The sequence below is a fragment of the Neomonachus schauinslandi genome, chromosome 6 (genome assembly GCF_002201575.2).
Source record: "Neomonachus schauinslandi chromosome 6, ASM220157v2, whole genome shotgun sequence".
Lineage (NCBI taxonomy): Eukaryota > Metazoa > Chordata > Mammalia > Carnivora > Phocidae > Neomonachus > Neomonachus schauinslandi.
This window is the reverse complement of record NC_058408.1, coordinates 141999564-142012563: the sequence shown is the minus strand read 5'-3', so window position 1 is coordinate 142012563 and position 13000 is coordinate 141999564. Positions and strand designations below refer to the sequence as shown.

Sequence of the window (13000 nt, the reverse complement as noted above, 5' to 3'; positions counted from 1 at the left end):
TATCTAGGAGAGAATTTTGGTTATCAGGCCTGTCGTCTCATTTCCTTGAAGGAAACTGAGGCTTTGCTCTTCCTTTAAGGAAATCTCATTTGCTGGGAGCCGTGACCACCTCTCCTGACTTCTGTTCCAGTGCTCTTTCTACTCTATTGTGCCAGTGCTCTGAATGGCTGGGGGAATGGGAGTTGGGTTGATGGTGAAGAGATAGATTTGTAGTTTTAGCTGACTTTTTTTTTTTTAAGATTTTATTTATTTATTTGACAAAGATAGAGAGGGAGAGCACAAGCAGGTGGAGTGTCAGGCAGACGGAGAGGGAGAAGCAGCTCCCCGCTGAGGAAGGAGCCCAATGTAGGGCTCGATCCCAGGACCTTGGGATCATGACCTGAGCCAAGGGCAGCCACTTAACTGACTGAGCCACCCAGGCGCCCCTAGCTGACTTCTTTTTAAGTGAAAATTACACTTATAAGCTCAGCAGTTCATATAAGTTTCTAGAAGAGGGGAATATTTTTGTTTTCTACCTTTGGGACATTAACTATAAACGGTGGCTCCATGATAACCAAAGGTAAGTTCGCAAGTTGATGCAGCAAAATGACCTGATAAGCAGACCACTGGTTTATTTAGGGTATTGGTGGTAAAAATAGAGTGGATTCCTTTTTACTCATCTGTGATTACTCTAGGTCCTGGAGTGAAGTAGTACAGCACCCAGGTCTAACTAATCTTAGGAAACCTACATAATTGGAGGGAAACATATAGAGCTGTTAATGTGGAATCAGCTGGCAGGCCCGAGAATGGATGCCATTAGTGACCAGGTTGCTGAAATGAAAGGTTGGGACAGATTAAGTCTGGGTTGATGTAACTGGCTCCCCCAAAATTGGCAGTTCAGGGAAAATTGAAGTTTGCTGTTAGTATTTTATTTTCATATATGTTTGAGGAGATACCTAATATTCTGTGCCGAAGGAGAGCCCATTTATTATCATTTCTTAACTAAAATGCTTTATTTCTATTGTAAAAACAAATAATAAAGTTCTAGAGACAAGGACTGTGCTAAGCTCTGGGAGTCCAAGATGGAGAAGATACTCTCCATGCCCTCAAAGAAATGCATATTCCAGTAGTGGGAAAGATTTATACATCAAGAAGTACAAGAAAATGTGGCTCTTGTTTAATCATAGGGGTACTATTACCCCAATATTACTGTTGTGGAATTCTCTTGGGAACTTGTGAAAGTAGTGGTTAGGTAATGAATGTTCCTCATTTGGGTGGGACCCTTTCAGTATTAATGCAACCATGGATTACTGCACTGTGACCGTTAACTCAATAACAGAGGCTGACTGAGTGCCTCCTGTGTGAGAAGACTGGGCTAGGTGCTGGGACACACCAGGCCAGTGACATACAGGTCTGCCCTTGGTGAGCCTGGAACCCAGGAGGTGAGACAGACCAACAGGTGCTGAAGAGAGTCATGGAGTGCAGTGACAGCACAGCATGGGGAGAGCAGTGTAGAATGCACTTCGGTACTGGGCATGGGACAGAATGAAGCAGGGTCAGTGGGTGTATACTGGTGAGTGAACCTGCAGAGGTAGGGAAGGTAACATTTGACATGGGACGTACAAGGATGGTTAAGATTTTTTCCAGTAGAAACACATCAGATGCACAGGGGACAATAAGAGAATGGTAAATGTGACCAGAGATTGGGAAGTACAGCACTGCTCAAGATGGGGCTGAGAAAGCATTGTGGGAACCTATTGTGAAGGAATTTGGGTGCGATTCAAAAGGAATAAAGAAATGATCATGTTTTCAAGCTGGCTAATGACATGGTATCTCTACTTCAGAAAGACAGAAAACTAGTTTGGAGAAGGTTATCATCTTCCAAACAGGAGATGATGAGGCCTTGAAGAAGCCCAGAAAGGAGACATGAGACACCCTACAAAAAGAGTTAAAATAAGAACAAAGGATTGGAGGCATTGAAGACCACTCAGGATTCTGTCTGGGGTGACTAAGTGGGTGGTCAGCTCTGAAGGGGAAGCAGGGCAGGAAGTGATGAGCTTATTTTTAGGCACAACAAGAAGTTGGAGACCCTACCTTTTTGCAAGGCTTCAGTATGAAGATAACTAGCAAGTAGCTGGAGATAGAGATCTTGGTATAGTTGAGAGGTCAGATGTTTCGAATTAGATAGAGATCTATAAAGCAGCTTATAAGAGGTAATTGAAGCCCTAGGACTGAGTACATTACTGAGAAGAAGGAAGAGTGAGATGTGAAATTGGTAGAAACAAGTGCTTGGGAATAGCCAAAACAAGGTAAGATGTGGGAGGAAGTTGAAGGTATCGCTTAGGTCAGTGGTTCTCAAACTTCCGGCCTGCTTAGCATCAGCGGATTGCTGGCTTTCGACCCCAGTTTCTGATTCAGAGCATGTGTATTTCTCACAAGTTTTCAGGTAGTGCTCATGCTGCTGGTCCAGACTTAAACTTTGAGAACTCCTGGCTTAGAGTTTGAAAAGGTTAATCATGGGCGGCAGGCCAGAGAGGGAGGCTAGGAGAATCCAGGAAGGGACTGAAGGACTCTGAGAATAAATACAGTGGTGCCAGGGCAGGGTTACAAATGAAGACAGCGCAGGTTCACTGGCTATGAAACTTGGGATAAGTCAAAGGACAGAATCTTGAGTTCAGAGAGAATTCCAGATTTTAAAAAGCTTTGGAACTGGAGCTTTCAGGTAATGTCTATTGCATGGCCCATGCAAAGCCTTTTCAAAGTATTGGTCTTCCAAGAGATACAGAGCTTGTATCTGAATATAGCTCAGTGTACTACTTCCTGATTTGAGAAAGTCTTGTTGTCCTTCTCCCCTAAAAAAAAAAAAAAGGTCAAAGTTGTGTATAGTCATGTAGCTGGGTATAGTCACATAGTTGATTTGCATTCTGGCACAAGCTCAGTTCATAGACTGGCTCCGTTCACAGACCTGAACAGGTGCACAGACCACACTTGGAGTGTCACCGGCCTAGAGTATGGACTCTTGGGTGGGGTATTAGTTAGAGGTCCCTGAGGATGAAGGATGTTGGGAAAGTGAGTCCAGGATATTTTTTGGACGGTGAGAAGAGTTCTTCAGAAATACAAAAAATAATTTTTTTTTTTTTAAGATTTTATTTATTTATTTGAGAGAGAGTGAGCAAGAGAGAAAGCACAAACTGGGGGAGAGGCAGTGGGAAAGGGAGAAGCAGATTCCCTGCTGAGTGGGGAGCCTGACGTGGGGCTCGATCCCAGGACCCCGGGATCATGACCTGAACCAAAGGCAGATGCTTAACTGACTGAGCCACCCGGGTGCCCCCAAAAAAGAATTTCTGGACACTGATTGGTGATCACAGGACCAGAATGGGAAGAGGACAGGAGAGCCACATGGCCTAGGATCAGAGACTAAGGCCTACTGAATGATGGTCTCAAGCTACAGTTGGGAGCAAGGATGATAAGTGTGTCATCCTATCAAGTCCTTAGGTGGGGTGAGGGATTGTGAGAAGGGATGATCTTCACTCAACAGGGACACTAGTGATAACCTTACTGGTCTGTGTTCTGTAATCTTTTTGAGCAGATTATGTGTGGGCATTTTTTTTTCTTTTCAAATTTTTATTTAAATTCTTTAGTTAACATGTAGTATAATACTGATTTCAGGAGTAGAATTTAGTGATTCATCACTTACATATAACATCCAGTGCTCATCATAACAAGTGCCCTCCTCCTTAAGACCCATCACCCATTTAGCCCATCCCCTACCCACCTCCCTCCATCAACCCTCAGCTTGTTCTCTATCATTAAGAGTCTTTTATGGTTTGTTTCCCTCTTTGTTTCACAGCCCCCCCGCCCAATCCCATATGTTCATCTGTTTTGTTGTTGTTGTTTCTAAGTTTTATTTACTTGAGAGAGAGGGTGTGAGTGAGCAGGGGGTGTTGGGAGAGAATCCCAAGCAGATTCCCCGCCCAGCGAGGAGCCTGACATGGGGCTCGATCTTAAGACCTCAAGATCATGACTTGAGCCAAAATCCAGAGTTGGATGCTCAACTCACTGTATCACCCAGGTGCTCCTCATGTGTTTTCTTAAATTCCACATATGAATGAAATCATATGGTATTTGTCTTACTTTGACTTATAATACACTGTGGCTCCATCCACATCATTGCAAATGGCAAGATTTCATTCTTTTTAATGGCTGACTAGTATTCCGTGTGTGTGTGTGTGTGTGTAAATAGGCATTTTTAAGCCTTGTTTCCACAGAGGCTGCTCAAGAACAAAATTTCTCTTGGTTAATGGGTATAATCAAGCAGTGCACTGACAGGCAGAGGCATTCTTAGGGTCCCTTTTACTAGATGAGGGAGAAATTGGGAACTGAAAACACGGAGGACACACTGGCTAAGCCATTGTTAGGGCAAAACTTTCTTGTGAGCAGCATACATTAGACCATTTAAATATTTTTTTTATTTTCTGTGGTAACTATTTCCACAAGCTAACCTCAATTATTTAAGTCTAAGCATCTTTCCATAAATGTATGATGAATCCTACCTCATCTGTTTGGTAATCGCATGAAAATTTTAATTATGATTTCCTGAAGCATCTTCACCTAGTAAATAAAAACATTTCCATAGGAAAATAAAATTTGTTCTCTTATGTAACATTCTTCCCCTATTTGATATCCAACTTAATACCCGTCGTCAAAGACTAGAGGGGCTGTTGAAGGAGGGCCTCAAGCTACAGGAAGGGGCAGTAGAGAAAGGAGGCAGAGGAAAACAGTGGTTGAGAGCACGGGCTCTGGGCAAACCCAGAGTCCTGTAATGGCATTACCCCTTCCAGACTCTGACCTTGGCCACGTTAGTGAGTCTGAGGCCTTGGTTTCCTCATGTTCAAAAACAGGATAACAGTATTTTGTGAAGTTGTTAGGATAAATGAGCTTTCTTATAGTAGTAAGCTAGGGTCTACTACATAATAAGCATGCCATCATTTTAACTGTTGTTATCATTAATATTATATTGTTATTAAGGGAAAGCCTAGTCCTTGAAGTCCTAAAAGTCTGTATTGGCATCTCCTTTATCTTAGTTCAAGAAGTTATCTGACCTTGAATAAGCCATTTGGTATCTCTGTGTGGCCTTCTCATCAGTAAATTGGAGTGGTACCAACTACCACAGGGGTCATCGTGAAAAATAAATGATTTACGTATATAACGTGTTCGGTGTAGACCTGTGACATAGTCTTTGCCAGCAAATGTTTGCCTTTTTTTCCTGCTTTTAAGCTTTAGGTTTCTTTGCTTTCTAGTCAGGCCTTGAAAAGAGCATAGACCAGGCTGTGGAAGAGTGGAACATTGAGAAGGCTGAGGAACTCAGCAACCAGCTAGCTACTCGAGAGGTGAGTCAACTGTAGTATTTCCAAGTTTTCTAAAATGAATGTACATTCTTTTTGTGACCATGAGTTAAGTTTGGTATTCAAATATTCGATCTTAGCTTTATTTGTTTGTTTTTTAAGTAGGCTCCATGCCCAGTGTGGAGCCCAGTGTGGGGCTTGAACCTCACCACCCTGAGATCAAGACCTGAGCTGAGATCAAGAGTCGGATGCTTAACCGACTGAGCCACCCAGGCGCCCCTCAAATATTAGCTCTTAGATTTTCCTTTCTGCCCATTTTCTTCCCTCTCATGCTGCCATTTATTTTGAAGTGCTGGGTTTTATTTTTGTCTTTTTTTTTTTTTCTTAAAGGATTTTTACTTATTTATTGAGAGAGAGAGAATGATAGAGAGCATGACAGGGAGGAGGGTCAGAGGGAGAAGCAGGCTCCCTGCTGAGCAGGGAGCCCGATGCGGGACTCGATCCCGGGACTCCAGGATCACGACCTGAGCCGAAGGCAGTCGCTTAACCAACTGAGCCACCCAGGCGCCCCTTATTTTTGTCTTTAATGTTTTTAAATTATTCTGGTCTAAAACTTACGGTGGAAATAATCCATGATTGATATTCAACCCTAGATTTCACCTAGTTCAGAGAGTTTTTTTGCCAGTTATGATTAAAAGACCAGCTTTCTTTTTCTATTTGCATCTCTAATTCGGTTTAACTCTCCCTGAAGGCAGCTGTGTGTTCTAATGTCACATCTTAAGGTTTTCCTTGCCCTCCCTTCCCCAAATGCTTTCTTACTGCATATTCTAAACTTTTCCCTCAGCCCTAAATAATGTTCAGCTTTTTAAAACTTATAGTCTACAATATGAAACTAATAGATACATTGAATATTCTTTTTCCAAGTACACAAGGCTTTCAGAAGATTCTGACTTGCACCTTTTGGGGGGGGGGGTGGATATTTCTCCCATTGCTGCTGGGTGTCACTAGGCAAAGTCACACGTAGAATAAAGAGCTCATATTGGCATTGTTGTGTTGTTGTTGTTCTTGTGTTTTGTGATTCCTTTTTGTCCGTTTTAGGGAACAAGTTCTACCATAGCTTTCTTAGTGTATCCCTATGTTCTTCACTTTACTCTTAAACTAGACTCCCTGGGGTTTAATTACATGGAGACACTGTCAGTCGTCTGTGCAAACAGCTGGCCACGTGCCGTGTTCTTTCTTACTCACCTGCAGGTGAGCTTTTGTTTTAAACTGAGACTAGTGACGAACTTAACTATTTCAGTATATTCTTCTGTGGAAACACCATTTTGCTCTTCATCTACTGATGACAAAAAAATCCACTATTGATTGCTGTTTGTTGGTTTGTTTCCTATTTTTGGGTGCTGTCCATAAGTATCTTGGGAGGTGTATGTTTTTATGTAGGGAAATCAACAAGTCCAGAAGTGAGGCTTCGGGATTCAGAAGTTATCTTTTTTCCCACAAGCCTTTAAGGTCAGTTGTCACAGTAAATACTTCTGTTTGTAACATGTCTGTGTATGTGTACTTATTTATTAAATGGCTAATCTACAGGAAATTATGAAGCTTGGAGCTTAAGTTTAGGCCTTAGGCAAGAAGTAGCACAAACGGCAGTTTCAAAAAGTGACATTAAAAAACAATTAATGTTTACTTTTTTCTTGTAAGATTCATTCTTCCCTTCCCAGCTTATGATATTCCTTGTGCTTTAAGTTTGACATTTGTTCTCTTTCATCTTTAAAGTAGCCATATTTTGATTTTATTGATTACAACATTCATTGGATATAATAGCATTTTATGACTCTGTTTTCAAATAGAATGATTTAGGTGTTACATTTTTTTAAAGATTTATTTGGTGAGAAAGAGAGCACACGTGCGCATAGGTGTGCAAGCGCGGCACGGGGGAGCCGCGGGAGAGGGAGTGGGAGAGAGAATCTTAAGGAGATTCTGCAGAGTCCCACGTGGGGCTTGATCTCATGACCTTAAGATCATGACCTGAGTCAAAACCAAGTTGGACACTTAATGACTGCGCCACCCAGGCACCCCTATTACATTTTAATAAAATGAATTTGATAGTATGTTGAATGGTACCACAACCTCAATAGGATTTAAGTATCGGTTGGCAGTTATTATAGTGGCTTCTTTGGCTTGGTATTTACCTGGCACTTATCTCTACAAATCAGCTTTGTGTTAAAGACCATCTTTAAAATTCTCTTCAACAGGGCGCCTGGGTGGCTCAGTTGGTTAAGTGACTGCCTTCGGCTCAGGTCATGATCCTGGAGTCCCAGGATCGAGTCCCACATTGGGCTCCCTGCTCAGCAGGGGGTCTGCTTCTCCCTCTGCCCTCTTCCCTCTCGTGCTCTCTGTCTCTCATTCTCTCTCTCTCAAATAAATAAATAAAATCTTAAAAAAAAAAAAATTTCTCTTCAACAGTAGAGCACTTAATGTTTATTGGTACTATTTTGGTACCTGGAACTTACTTTTCCATAGAACTGTTGTTAGAGGTAGTGGTTAAGTTTCTTGGGTAACCTCCAAGTATACACAGTATAGCAAATTATATCAGTATATCTCATCTTCAAATTTTGGGGAGTTGACCCTGAAATGTCAGAGAAGGGTGGGGAGGGACATGCTTTGGCGCTGGAAGAGAGTCCATTGAGTAAAGTAGATACGGCTGCAAGGATGGGGAGGGGTGGGCACATAGGACATATGATGGAGGTAGCGGCTGAAGGGATAAGTGGGCTTTCAGAATCTGAAAGGTGCATAGGGCAGCAACACCAGTCATTAGTTTTGGTCACATCTAAATAGGCAGGTGTGGAAGCTTTTGGCAGCTTTCTCTGAATATCCACCTCATTTGGATCAGAAGCAAAACTTTCTGGAGAACCGGTCCTTAAATGTACCACTTAGGTCCCTGTTGTGCCACATATTTGAGCAGGTGTCTCTTGAATCCCTTTAAAAATTGTGGGTATTTGTGACTGTTTGCTCTCAGTAAATGCTGTATCATTAGCATGTGGCTGATCTCTGAGATGACTGTATAGTCCAGGAAAGCTAAGGATAGAAGCATAATAAAACCAGCAGGGCCTTAGGGTTTGGCTTCCTGATTGTTTTCAGTAACACTGTAGACTTCTTTGTCTTTACTTCTCCCTCAAGGATCATGGGACTCCACAAACTGATGTCCCCATGTCATTGTTTGTCCATTCTTCCTTTTGGAAGACCTAAGAGTTGTGTATTTTGTAATCTCTACCAAATAACAAGGTGACTGTGATTCAGCCAGAGGCTCCAGGTCAGTAAGTTTTTTCAGACGTTGGTTTAGTAACAAGAAAGAATAACGCAAGGCTTAGTCTGCAGCATTAAAATGTGGGCTCCACATGACCCATCCATGGCTGGCTGTTTTTCCTTTTGTCTTTTTCTGTTGATTAGCACCCCCATCTGAGGCAAGGGGAATTCGGAGAGAAGCATTTACTTTACTGCAGACTCTGTGTGTTTTCTAGGTAAAGTTAGTAATGCTGAAATTTTAAGAGTTGCATACATTTGATTTAAAAAAAAAGTTTTATTTTGAAATAATTTTAGACTTTCAGAAAGTTGCAAAGGTTTTCTGTTTACCTTCACCTAGGTGCCCACGATGTTAACATTTAACATTTACTTTGCCATTCATTCTAATTTATATACCTCATTTGGAGTTGCCAGATGTCTCACTGATTTCCTTTAAAGCAGAAAGAAGAGTTTCTTTTTCCAGGTCTAGAACATTGCATTTTGTTGTCAAGTCTCTTTATTCTTCTTTAATCTGGAAAGTTCCTCAGTTTGTCTTTATTTCTCAGCACGTTAGCGTTTTTGAGGAGTAAAGGCTAGTTATTTTGTAGGATGTCCTTCAATTTTGGTTTGTCTGCTATTTCGTCATGTATTTTTGGCAGGAATATCACAAAAATGATGCTGTGTCCTTCTCAATGCAAGATATCAGGAGGCACATGATTTCTGTTCTTCCCATTTATTAATGATGTTACTTTTGAGTTTTTGGTTTAAGGCAGTGTCCCCAGGTTTCTCCACACTATTATAATGTTACTGTTTTCCCGTATGTAATTAATAAGTATCTCATGGAGAGATGGGAGATAATTTGAGACTATGTAAATATTCTCTCTGTCATTATACTTTACCCACTAGTTTTAGCATCCACTGCTGATTCTTTTACTGTTTGGGACAGTTCTTATTGTGGTGGTTGCCAAACTAGATTTGTAAAATATTATTTAATTGTACTTTTCATCTTTACCTGGCAAACCAGACCTAAAATTTGTCTTAAATGAGATATTGGATTATATAATCTTTTATGTATATGTTAAATCTTGCAGTAAAACCTGGACAGTTGAGAATTGGATATAGTTTTTTTAAATGATGCACTGGGAGGGGATGGGGTCACCGTGGCCTTGTGCTCACCAGCAGTTGCATGTAACTCCGTCCTTACCTGCTTCATCAGGAATCACTCGTGAGCTTTCCTTCCTCTGCCATTGGAAGCTGCGTGTCAGAATGTACAGAAGTAGCTCCTTACCAGCCTCAGAGATGTGTGTTTTCTTTGAGGATATTAGGTTTCTTTTTTTATGTTTTGTTACACTGCTGTTGTAGAAATGTGAATTGCATGGCACTGATTAGGTATTTTCCATTTTAAAGAGTGTTATTTCCTATTACCTTTATGATGAATGAGATTGCTTCAGAAATAAAGGGTTTTTTTATCACTTGCAAGGATAGTAAACATTTTTCTCAAGTTTTTTTTTTTTTTTTTTACTTCCGTACGAATATAATGCCTGATTGTAGTAAAATAAATTAAACTTATTTAGTGTGGGGTTAAAGAATTCTGATTAAAAGAAAAAATAAAATGTATTCTATCCTTTTCCTTGTATAAATGGCAAAACATCCGGAAAGTGTTTGCTGTTCAGACACAGACTTTGGAAAGATACTGATGCCGTGTTCATTAAACACCCGTGAAGAATAGCTAAAGTAATCAAGATGGGATTCTTGAATAAATAGTTTAGTTTGAGATTTAATTTTTCGTATTTATCCCCTTGGTGCCAATCACCATGGATATGAGAGATGAGATTTTGAGAAGTAAGTAATTGTGAGTTTGGGGCAGAAACCCTTTATGAATTAACTGTATACGTGCATGGTAGGTGTCCTTTTGGAAATCAGGTATATTGGTTTTTAATCAGTTCTGTTTTCTTTTTTCAAGAAGCAGTGACTGGGACCTGCTGATAAAGCCTTTGCTCAGAGGCACAGATCCCAGAGTTCTTAAAGCCTTTTCCAACCATAATAAGTGAAACTAATTTTTGATGTTTAACATTTATAAGCCTGTGAAACCAATAGGGCAGCATCAGTATTGAAAAAAATGAAGCCAAAAGTAGAACCATGCCTGCGAATGAGTCTTGAAAATAGTTCCTCAAAAAACAAAAACAGTGGTATGCTGTTTGTCCGTGCACTATCGTCGTGACATAGCAAATACACATTTTTCCAGAGCCACATTCCCTTAAGTTAATGATCACATCTAGGATATATATTTTCTGGTTTGAGGGAACAGATCAAATTCATATGTTTGAAGCCTAGATTCTGCTAACATCTTTGGTTTTTGCCATGTAGTAACGTAGTCGCCTTGGGACTGTCCCTCCTGTTGATTAAATACTTCTTTGTCGTTAACAATCTTGGAGGAGAGAGAGCGGAAAAATATACTTGGGTTTGTGTCATATTGATGAAACTGTTCTAATTTAAAAAAAAAAAGTTGTTTTTGAAAAAATATATCAGTTTTACATACACACAAAGTATCTGAGCATATTTGTGGCTTGTTAACCTAAGGCCTGAATTGGAAGTACATTCCATTCATTGATAGTGATCCTTAAAAATTCCATCCTTTGGTACTGGTCTTTTCTGACACATTATCATTTTTATAATCCAGATTATACCAATTAATAGAAGTCAGCAGAAGCATGTTTTAAAATTAAGTGCTAAAAGCCTAAATTTAATTAAGTAGGCAACACTTAGGTTGAATGTCACATTTTGGAAAGAGAATTTTTCTCTAGGCATCTTCACGTTAGTCCGCTGTAGATAAATGAAACCCCCTTGGTTTGGCAGCAGTGAGTTTCTACAACATGGAATGAATCACATCTACATTAACTAGATATATTGCTCAGGTTGATTTCAGTTCTAACTGTACAGTGTCAGAGTAGAAATGAATGGGAAAGAGAGGTTGCCTGTGAATTTTGTTTGAACTTTGTGTAGCTAAAAGCCCTTAAAGATTATTTTTTCTGTAAATGACTCTAGTAGGGTGGTCTTTGGCAGCACCAACTAAACTTAATTCTTTGAAAACATCAGTACTTCATGTTGTAACATGATAATTATTTTGTGTAACCTAGAAAGAGCATTCATTACATTGGCAGTATGAATTAAACTGAGAAATAAATTTTAATTTTGTTAAATTAAATAAGACGACTTAAATTTTCGGATTCTGAAACATAGGTAAAGTTAATAATGGTGAAATGTGGATAGTTTGTTAATATTTAAATAGCAAAGGTGGGAATGGCCTTTTTAAAAAAACTAATGTTTGAATTGATTGAGTTGTGTTCTTCCCTAGGTAAATAAATGAAATGCTGTCTAATTTGGAGAGATTATTAATTTGTAGCCTAAGCTCTGTTTCTAGAGAAGTTTCCTAAAAAATCTGAAGGCGTTCTCATTGAAGAGGGGCAAATATACATTGGAAGAGATAGTTGCTGCATTTTAGGTTCACATCTAAGAAGTGGTCCTTTCTCAGAAATGCCGTGAGTGCTCCCGCACTTGCTCTCGCATTCAGAATTTTTCCAGTGCACTGCATTGTTCGGCTTTGGTTTCTCTGAGAGGACTCTGGCTACAATTCACTCTTTTCATTTTGGGTTTTAGTTTTATGTTGATATACATGTGGTGCTGTCTTAATGGAATAAGAGCTTGAGTCACCCCCCCCCCCCAGATAATACAATTTTGGCAGATTTACCGTCAGAGTACCTGGAACATTATCATGTGTAGGGTTCAGAATTGATATATTCGTTTAAATTTTTGAAATAGAGATTCTGTCAAACTTGATAAGTTTAAAGTTAGTTTCGTCAGTGCTATTTTGAAAGCTCTAATATGTTTGCATTACATACCAAAAAAAAAAAAAAGATGAATTGAAAGACATATTACAATGAAGCAAATCTTGTCATTCTGAGCTCTTTTATTCTGTAATCCAGAGAGCAAAATTATTTTCTTTTCATTTTCATGAATACTTTTTTTGGGGTAGAAATATCTTAACAACCATGTTTCCAAAGGTAAAACAGTTCATTCAGATGTGAAACTGAATGTATATTCCAATTAGCTATTATAAGAATTTATCATTGGAACGTGTGACTCTAAGAAGGATGGCAGGTACATTGTTTTCTTAATTATTGCAATCTCTTGCCACTGAAGACTGGGTATACACAATAAAATGCGTTAAATTACATATATATATATATATATAGACTCTAAAATGTCCATTTCAGCATTTCATTTTTATAGGAAGGATATTATTTTTGTTGCTAGTACCAGGAGGTGTAGGTGAAGAATACATTATTTCATACAAAGTCATCTAATGCCTGCAAAATATTTTTTATGTCTTTGAAATG

The 13000-nt window shown here is 39.5% G+C and overlaps 1 protein-coding gene across 2 annotated transcripts in view; it reads left to right on the top strand.

The window, feature by feature from the left end:
- The window catches only part of FAM204A (family with sequence similarity 204 member A), a 32831-nt gene that overhangs the window by 12049 nt on the left and 7782 nt on the right, over nt 1-13000 (top strand). For both annotated transcript variants that reach the window (XM_021699828.1, XM_021699827.1), the window contains exon 6: nt 5280-5369. In XM_021699828.1, the coding sequence (XP_021555503.1) occupies nt 5280-5369 (90 nt within the window). The remainder of the gene's footprint in view (nt 1-5279; nt 5370-13000) is intronic.